The sequence below is a fragment of the Sus scrofa genome, chromosome X, assembly GCF_054392235.1.
Source record: "Sus scrofa isolate SSC_HxYL_T2T_F1_AM1 chromosome X, Sscrofa_HxYL_maternal_Yorkshire_Landrace_v2.0, whole genome shotgun sequence".
Lineage (NCBI taxonomy): Eukaryota > Metazoa > Chordata > Mammalia > Artiodactyla > Suidae > Sus > Sus scrofa.
In genome coordinates, this window is record NC_139401.1 from 97,029,802 (window position 1) to 97,040,287 (window position 10,486).

The window sequence follows — 10,486 nt, forward strand, 5'->3', positions numbered from 1 at the left end:
TCCTGGGTCATGAAGAAACTACCTTCCCCTTCCTCTAACATTTTAGCTCATTGACTGTGACCAGCAGTGATGTTTGCCAGACATAGCCCCTAAAACCTTCCACAGGATTCTCCAGTGACCCTCTTCATAAGATTGCTACCCCAGTGCAAAAACTGTGGAGGGCTTCAAGGCCAAAGAAGATGGTAGGATGGAGGAAGTTTGAGTCTCTTAATGGCTCCTTAGAACAGAAAATCTTCCTTTCCAGCCACTTGATGACCTCCACTGAACTTGGACATCAGCATTATAAACTCTTTGGGGCTGAGTCTCTGAGGTTTAGGGGTTGTTTATAGCACAAAACATTACTGTATTATAGCCCTAAATAACATATTAGCCTAGAGATTACATTCAGTAATTTATTATTATGTCTCAAATATTAATGCTTACATAAATGAAGATTTTAAAATTATATATTTATTTTATATATAAATACATATAAAATAAAATATATGAAAATATGATTTATACATATTTATATATTGATATGCATTACATATTATATAATACAGAGGCCAAATAAAACCCTTCATTCCCAAATATCTTCATTCCCAAAATTATCACAATGAGTTACCACCTCACAGAGGTCAGAATGGTTGTCATCAAAAAGACGACAAGTAACAAATATTGGTGAAGATATAGAGAAAAAGGAAACCCCCCCCATGCTGTTGGTAGGAGTGTAGATTGGTGCAGCTATTGTGGAGAACAGTATGGAGGTTTCTCAAAAAACTAAAAATAGAACTACCATATAACCCAGCAATTCCACTCTTGGGTATATAGCCAAAGAAAACAAAAACACTAATTTGAAAAAATACATACACCCCAGTGTCCACAGCAGCATTATTTACAATAGCCAAGACATGGGAGCAACCTAAATGTCCATCAATAGGTGAATGGAAAGAGAAGATGTGATCTATATGTGCAATGAAATACTACTCAGCCATAAAAAGGAATGAAATTGTGCCATTTGCAGCAACATGGATGAACTTAGAGGGTATTATGCTAAGTGAAGTAAGAGAAAGACAAACACTATATGATAGCATCTAAGAAATACCACAAGCTAGTGAATATAACCAAAAAATCAGATCACAGACATAGAAAAACTAGGGGGAGAGAGAAGGGTGAGGGGCCAAATACGGGTAGGGGATTATGAAGTATCAACTAATATGTATAAAATAAGCTACAAGGATATATTGTACAACACAGGGAATATGCCAGTGTTTTATAATAACTATAAATGGAGTATAACCTTTAAAAATTGTGAATCACTGTATTGTACACCGGTAACAAAAAGGAATGGCTATTATTTTGAGGGCTAATATGGAGTTGTTTCCAGAGATACCTAATCAAAACTGATAAAGGTGTTTTCTAAGCCCCCCCAAAAAGAATAAAGTAGAGATTACTAGAGATACTTAGCAGCCACTGAAAACTAAAGCTTTTACTGCTTTGCCAGAGGAATGCCCAACATCATCCTCAGTTTGGGAGGACCCTAGAACTGAGATCTTCACAAACCACAATGTCTTATGTCTCTTTATAGCTCACATTCTGGGTTTCAAACCGGATTATACTCTGAACACCTTCAATTCAACAAACATTTATGTTAATTATGTATATTTCCAGATGTTGAATCAGGTTCTGAGTTAATCAGGAGCAGATAGTCATTCTCTTTGGCCAATGTATTAATTTCCTTTTTCTGCTATAATAAAAAAGTTTATTTATATATAATAAATGTATATATAAAATATAAAGATGAATGTGCATATAAATATTTACATACAGATATATTTTATATAGTACATATTATAAAATACAGAGGCCAATGAAAACACTTCATTCCCAAATATCTTAATTCCCCAAATTATCACTAATTATATTTAAAATTAGCTTTCTAAGTTAAATCAGAAATCTAAATTTTAACAGAATTTTAATGAACAAAATCTGCAAAATATATTTCAGACATACAAATAAATATGTGTATTTTTAAAAATTAATTCCCTCCACTTTGAATTGTGTGAATGAAAAATACCAAAAATACCAATAAGATATAAGAAGGAATTTCCAGTTATTGATGAGAGTATACGAAATAGGTACTTCCCCACCAAACTGATGATTTTCAGCCTCTGGCCAGAAATATCCATGTTCAAGAAGACGTCTCCGGGAGTTTTGTGGTGCAGCAGGTTAAGGATCCGGCATTTTCACTGCAGTGGGTTGGATCACTGCTGTGGCAGGGGTTTGATTCCTGGCTCAGGAAATGACGTGACAGAAAAAAGAAAAACACAAGAAGACGTCTCTGTAACTTTCTGAAGCATTAAAAAAAAAAAAAAAAACTGAATAAAGGAGAGACATACCAGAGACATACCATGTCCTGAAAACAACAAAAAAATATTGTAAAGCCATTCTCCCTAAAATAATGTACAGTTTTAGTGCAATCCCAATCAAGACCCTTACTGAACTGCTTTAATGAAGCAAGACCAGCTGGGTTTTAAATTTACCTGCGGTGGTAAGGTACCGAGAAGACAAGGGAAAAAAATCTGATTAAGTAGTTTAAAGTGGATTTTTTAAATTAAAAAAAAAAATTGCTGTCCTAAGGGAAATTAAACAGACACTTGTTGCCAATTCACTTTCAAGTTCTTTTAAAAGGGATATTTCTACCCTTTAACACTTGTGCAGTTTAACTTGGCAATTCTCCCTCCCCTAATTCAGGGGAGGGCGGTCTGTCTTCATCACAGGGAGGGGGCGGAGCATCCTCTGAGAAGCTTGGGAGTGAGCTGTGCCAGACCAGTCTTGGGGGAGGAGCTGCATTTCACCAGGCTGCAGCTGACAGGAAGCTTCAAGGTAATGGCTGTCTTAAATCTAGTTATTTTATAGGGATTTCTCAGAACCCCAGAGTAAAGATGAGAAAAACAGGGACAGTGGTCTTAGAGTGGTGGGAAGGGTGTGTGTTTTGAGAGAACTGCTGGCATTTTGGAAGAATTAATCCTTTGGAATTTTTGTATCTCCCAATGCTTTAAAAGTCCACAGTGGGAGAAGGGGTGATCAAATTACAGCCTCTATATTAAGACTTTAGTGCAGCATGGCTGTTCATGCTAATTTATTGACTTGGCATTCCATGTTTATATTACTAGATATTCTGTTACTGTTTGCATTTTTAAGTATTTATTAATTTACACAGAAAATGATAGATAAAAATGTATGACAGCATAGGGAGAAATACTTCTGTAATTTGATAGACACATAGACTATGTATGTGTCACTTGTAATGAGCATGGAAAGGGGAACAAATATGTATTTGAATGAAGACACTTGGACATACAAATGCATGTATATATATGTGATTCAGAAAATACCTGGGAAGGGGGAATAAGCTCCCATATTAGTCAGCATTTCTGGATGGTCAAGTTACTATTTTAATGTTATTTCTTAGCCTATATCAGCATCCTTAGAGTAGATTTCCACATGATTAACTTTATAATCATGAAAGGAAAATGAAGCTGAAACAACGTACCCAATTTGCTTCAAACACATAAGCATTCATAGACACACACAGATGTGCAGACAAAGCCCCCCTTCTCCCCATCTTTTGCCGATAGTGGAAATTTTCCCAGACCTGATCAAGCACGTAGCCTGGTTGCTGTGTTGGCTACAGCCCTGCATGTGTCCTCCTTGCAATTCATTATTTTCAGGCCACAGGTATGGCTATGGTCAGCAATAACCATTTTTCTTTATCCTTTAAGTTTTAGTGCGAGACAGAGGGGGAATTTGGTTTATTTCTATTAGCGATTTTTTAAATATTATGTGAGGTGGTGCATCCATACAGTGGAATACTATGTATCTGGAAAATAGAAGCATGAACCTCTATATGTAGTGATTTGAAATGGCCAAGAAATAAAGTGAAAAAATCAAATTGTAGGATGGCATTTGCCATATAAACTCACTTAAAAATAAATATGTGTGTTAGTAAAACATATATATGATATAATTCATGCAACCAAATCTGGGAAAACATATCGGCCACATTTTTAACAAGATTATTTGTGTAGTTGGAGAGATAGGACTAGCTTTACTGCTCTGTCTTTTTAAAATATTGATATATACTTACTCATTTACTTGTTTTACATCATCAAGGAAAATACTGAGATAAAATGGTGCAAATGTGGGGAAAACCTCATTTCATGTAATTCAAAAATCATGTGGAAAACACTTATATAGGATGATGTTCAAACTATGCTCTTAATTGATACCTGTTGTTTTGAAATGACATGCATTTATCTATACATGTAAAAACTTCTGGAAAGATAGAAAATATTCAGAGTGATTATTTGTACATAGAATTTTCCTTAGCTTTGTACATACCTTTCTGCATTTTCTCAATTTTTAATAATCTTCTGGATGTTTTACAGCTAGAAACAGTGAGTTCAATACATTATGATCCTCTTATCATTCTACGCAACCAAACCCTGCTAGAAAGTTCTAGCAGCCTGGGAAGGCTCCTGAGTGGCTAAATGTGCTTCCTATCTTTCTCTCATAAGAAAAATCTGATAGTGATTGAGAGGCTCTGCGTAAAGCTTTGCGGAGGCTGCATTTCCGATTCTGGTCACAAGATGGCGTGTGCCAGGTTTCCTAAATTTTATCCAGGCAACCATTTTTATGAAGTAGGTTAATAAAGCAATGAAAGGTATTTTGTATTAGTGGACTGTGAGACACGATGTAAAGTGTAATTAAATTCTGTTTAAAAATATGTATGTAAAGGAGGAAAAATTACATGATGATTGATTCGAGGATTCAAACAAAATCTATAATCTGGCTTATTGTAGACACAAGGCAGTTGTTACTTCCCTTTTCACTTGACCTTACCTCACACATTTCCTGAAAAAGATGATTTAAGTGTGAAGCAAATTTCATAACTATCACACAGAGAGAATTTAAAATAATAGGAACAAGGACGACAATAAATATCTACATCACAGATGAGATTTCATTTCATTCCTGTGTTTCAGAATGACATGCCTGCTCAGGTTTTGGTAGAGAAATTTCTTTATGCCTTATCCATTTAATTTGTTTGATTCCCTGTCTCCTTTTGGAATGAGAATCAAGACAACCGGATCACAGGGCCAGACCCCTCCTGATCCATGTGACATGGGTAGGGCTCTTTTCATTTCACAAAATATTTCACATTGAAAACATGTTGGCAACGTGGGGTGTAATTTATTTTGCTTCTTTCTCCATAGCCTTGGCATTTTTAATTAAAAACTACATTTCATATTACAATCATATTAGGTTGAAAATTTGAGGTATAATTCATTTTGCTCCCTGTTCCATAGCCGTGACACTTTGTAGTTAAAAGCAGTAGCTTCTACTTTGGGGAAAGAATCTTATGTGTTAAACCACCATGAAGAATTCATACAAGAGACTATTCAGCTGTCTACCTAAGGCCCTAGCCAGCCACCTAACTCTCAAGAAATCCTTGATAATTATCCTACCCAATATGTGAACCTAGCAGCCATTCTGAATCTCTACCTTCTAAGTGTATGCTATTAATAAGGTCATTGTGTTGTGGTCTGGGTTCAGGACATACAGCCCCTGTTATCCTTCTCTGCCTTCTTTGGGTGGACAGGGAAGCATTTAGAGCTTAAAAATTATAAAGCTGTGTGTTCAGCTAGAACAGTGCTTTCAGAGAGTTCTTGGACAAGTAGCCTCAACATCAGTTGATAATGTATTAGAAGTATAAAACATTGGATGCTGTCTAGGCCTTCTGAAAAAAATTCTCAAGATAGGGTCTAGAAATCTAGTTTTAACAATTTCTCCAGATGTTTCTGAGACGTGCTGAGTTTAGAGTCCCACTGCCATAGGTATAACATTAGAGGCACAAAATACCTACTTTTGTAGAGATACAAAAGTATCTAATAACATAGAGTTCCCGACCCACCACCACAACTTCTCCTATCTTTGCCATCATGCACACATACTGTCACTCATTAATAATCATGTGCAATAATGAGGGAAAGTCTTCAATTTGACGTATTATGAAAAAACATTTTTCCAGTTCTTATCCTCCACTTTACATTATGCTGCATTTTTCTCCTCCATCTGATGCCCCACTGGATATTGTCCTTTTTTCTATCTCTTCTCTATTTGCAATTGCCCACCTTCTTTGGCAAAATAATTTTATTTCGCTGACACTTCTTCTTTTCCTTTTCACTATTTCAGTATCTTTCACAGTGTCCCATTCAAACAACGTGTTCTGGCACCCTTGGGAAATTCAGCTGAAGGAGAACAGGCCACACGGGTCGTGAAGCCTCTGTAGTTCTTTGTAGTTCTACAAGAGACATTGGTAAAAAGTATTGTCTGGGGTAGGAACTGCCTCAGTAGTGACAGGAATAGCTGGACACCTCAATCTCTGATAATATCCTCTTGGCACACAAATCTAAAGCGCAATGGAAGCCGAGTACGTCCTATGCAACTGGCAAGATCAGTTGTGGCCAGCAAAAGTTTTGTCCAGATCTGAGGCCTCATCAAACAGTAAGAGAAAAAAGACATTTTCCCTCGAAGTTCAAATACTCTTACTAGATGAAAAAATTAAAGTGGAAAGCACAGAAACAAAGATCCTAAATAAATCTCAAGTTGAAGCTATTGTCTCCTCACTAGCAGCAGAGTCAGAGGCCAGTGACCCACCTAGAGAGGAAACAGCCTATGGAAGGGCACTAAAAGCAGCACTGGATATTCTGAATGAGAGAACAAATCTGATTCAAGCTAGCAGTTCAGATGAAGAAGAGAACCCTACACTGTCTCAAAATGCACTACAAAAGCTTTCAGATTCGCCCCCTCATAAAAAGTATCGGAAGCACGAAGGAGACTTACCAAAGTGTCTTGAAGAAAATGAAAATCCACCATCCCTGTTAGTATCGTCAGAGAGTGATGATTCCCTGAGTGATGATAAATCACAGGTGCGTGCAATCATTGATGCTATTCCAAGTGAAATGGAAACCAAGTCATCACAAGACTTCAGCTGGTGCCAGACTTTCCCATCACTTTCAGAAGATGAAGAGGAAAAGGAAAGCAAGAAAAAGATTGACATCTCTGCAGTCATGCCATTGCATTCTACCATCAAAGAGGAGGATGTATGTGTTAAAGAAGAAAAGTTCAGTCCACCTTTGCCATTGGATTACTTCACTGTGCCCAAAGCTTTGAAAGAAGAGGCAGAGGACATCTGCCCAGAAGCCCCGGCTATTTCCTCTGAATGCTCTACCTTCACAGAGAATATTGAAGATCCTGGAGAGGGTCCCTCGAATCCATGCTCAGGTACCAGCCAGAATCAACCTACCGTGGAATCAGAGACGGGTGCTTGCGCTCGACCTTCTTCATGGGAATGTCAGGTTTCACTGAGTGCCTCCAGCCGTGCCATGGATTATTCACTCCTTCTTGGGAATAATGAAAGAAATCTTCAGAGACTGGATTTTGAGGATCTTGGGGAAGAACGTCAAGCTTCTGACAAGTCAGTGCATGTAAGTTCCATTGATGCTTCCATATTAGATGACAACGAGGAAGATGAAGAACTTCCACGTTTCCTTTTTCATTATGAGCCACGTTCGTTTGAAACAGGAATGATCGTCTGGTTTAAATATCAAAAATATCCATTTTGGCCAGCAGTGGTAAAAAGCATCAGGCGCAAAGAGAGAAAGGCAAGTGTGCTTTTTGTTGAGGCAAATATGAATCCTGAAAAGAGAGGCATTAGGGTGCCTTTTAGAAGATTAAAGAAATTTGATTGCAAAGAGAAACAAGCACTAGTGGATCAGGCCAGGGAGGAATACAGTGAAAGTATTGACTGGTGCATCTCGCTGATTTGTGACTACAGAGTTAGAATAGGTTGTGGTTCTTTTGCAGGCTCTTTCCTTGAGTATTATGCTGCTGACATCAGTTATCCACTTAGAAAAGTAATCAAGCAGGATACCTTCAGGAACTTATTTCCAAAGTTGCAAAATGAAAATCCTACGGAATCAATGGTTGTGACTTCCCAAACCAAGAAAATGTCCTTCCAGAAAATTCTTCCAGATCGAATGAAGTCTGCTCGGGACCGAGCCAACAAGAACCTGGTGGACTTCATTGTGAATGCAAAGGGAACAGAGAGCCATCTTTTAGCCATTTTAAAAGGCACAAAAGGGTCCAGGTGGCTTAAATCATTTTTGAATGCAAATAGGTTCACGCCCTGTATTGAAACATACTTTGAGGATGAAGATCAGTTGGATGAGGTGGTGAAATATTTGCAAGAAATCTATAAACAAATAGATGAAAAAATGCTGACTCTGATCAGAGATGATAAAATTAAATTTATCCTCGAAGTTCTTCTGCCAGAAGCAATCATTTGTTCAATTTCTGCTGTTGATGGGTTAGATTACAAGGCAGCGGAAGCAAAGTATCTAAAAGGGCCATCTCTAGGATACAGAGAAAGAGAATTATTTGATGCAAAAATCATATTCGAAAAGAGACGGAAACCATTAACAAATGAGGCTCGTTAAATCTTCTAAGAGTCCAAACCATAACAGGGAGCTTCCATAGATACTGATTTAAGAAAAAAAAATCTCTTGAGTGATTCTCTCTAATAAATATTTTCCAGAAATGGGAGACATTTGGTGATGTGTTCACTGGTTTTTTGTTTTGTTTTGTTTTGTTTTGTTTTTTGCGATCTCAAGGATCTGTGAGAATTGCTACATCTTCACTTCCCTTTTCTTACGCTTCTTTGAAGTCAATTTATTAACATATTTCAGCAATTCTACTTTCCCATACATTTTTAGAATGCGTAATTCCTAAATGTTTTATAAGGGAAAGCACTATTTTGTTTTTTGACATTTTTGTGTCTATGCTGTATAGTTAAATACAGTGTGCACAATCATTTTAATATTAAAGTTGCACTGGATTAGATACTAAGCAAGATAATTAGAAAAGAGTTCAGAGGCATCAATTATATATTTTTGCTTAATTTTTATAAGATATTGGGTTTTCTCGTAAGATAGCTGAATTATTTTTTCTGCCATGCTAATTTATTTTTGGAAAAAATATCGCTGAGATATAGAACCAAAGATAGAGATGCTTTGCTATATATTATAACTAACTGCAATTACTTTTGCAAGAAAATAATCTGGAATTCAAAAATAAAGTAAATATATTATCTGCATGCGGCCTATGTGTGTATGAAGAACATCTTAACATGCAGAAAATAATTTTGGCAGCCTACACTTCCCTGAAATTCCATTTATGGCAGTGTCTTTTACTCAATAGCTGAATGGTTTCTTAAAACAGGCATTTGGCTGTCTTCATAACTAACAGTGGCTGTATCTTAATATAGCCTTCTGACCACATGTAGAAGGCAGCTAGAATCATTGTATTCATGGTCTGGCTACTCTAGATGTATGAATCCAAACTGACTGCTTAAGAGCCCATCTAGCTTAATATAAACTGTAGAAAATGCAAGCACTTTGTTCTGAGTATTGTATCTCCAAATATATAGTCACTTGTTTAAAACTAAGCAAATTTAACATTTGGCTTATTCATACAGTAGTTCCAGTTGCTTCTAATAATATAAATTCTAACTGGTAAATCATTCCAGACTACTGCAAAGAGTAGATGGACCAGAATCTGTGAATTTGGAAATGGGTCACAGAAAAAGTCTTTATTTGGCTAGATATGACAATTATCCCAATATGTTTAAAACTACACAATTGCAAGTTAAAGTCTGAAGCCATTGAACTGTTTATTCTACTTTGAAACAAGACTTGTTTACACTATTGCAAGTTGAAGTGTGAAGCCAATGGACTGTTTATTCTAACTTGAAACAAAACTGTAATGAGAATAGATATGAGAGCTATTTTATTTTAAAATCTCGATGTTAAAATAAATGCTAAAGGCTTAACATGAACCTGTCGAATGAGACAACTGCCACTCTTGGGCTTTTGTTACGTGTTCATATGGCCACGTGTTTATGTAAAATTTGCAGAAGTCCTATGTTTTGATTTTCAGTAAAACTATTATATATTACACCTTGGATATTCACTTCATCATACTTCAGATTGTGCATCTACATAAGTGGTGTATGTATATATATACACATATATATGTGTGTATATATATACACATATATGTGATTTGTTTGGAATTTTTACTTATTGTAGTTGTCATCATTTTAATGCTTGTTATACATTATCTTATCATTCTAAATAAATATTCACTTTCATGATTGATTTTGTGTTATTTTAAAAGAAATCTTCACAATTTTATAAGCTTCAGAGTCCACAGAAACTTCCTGCCTGAAAAAGACCAAGACTCCTCAGGCGTACAACCTGTATCAGTCCACATACTTTCCTCATGGTCATCATGATCCTGAGGATCATTTGACAACAAACCATCACCACACGATATGCAGTCCTTATACCCTGGGGAAACACTGTATTTCCTCTACAGG

The 10,486-nt window shown here is 36.4% G+C and overlaps 1 protein-coding gene across 46 annotated transcripts in view; it reads left to right on the top strand.

Annotated features, from left to right (window-relative positions):
• The window catches only part of PWWP3B (PWWP domain containing 3B), a 29,218-nt gene extending 18,957 nt beyond the window's left edge, over window positions 1-10,261 (top strand). For 22 of the 46 annotated variants that reach the window (XM_085008054.1, XM_085008056.1, XM_085008052.1 and 19 more), the window contains 2 exons: window positions 2,737-2,868; window positions 6,241-10,261. In XM_085008054.1, coding sequence (XP_084864180.1) covers window positions 6,468-8,546 — 2,079 coding nt within the window. In that variant the 5' untranslated portion in view covers window positions 2,737-2,868; window positions 6,241-6,467 and the 3' untranslated portion in view covers window positions 8,547-10,261. The remainder of the gene's footprint in view (window positions 1-2,736; window positions 2,869-6,240) is intronic. The other 24 variants (XM_085008060.1, XM_085008061.1, XM_021079727.2 and 21 more) reach the window with 2 other exon arrangements.
• The last annotated feature ends 225 nt before the right edge of the window (window positions 10,262-10,486 follow it).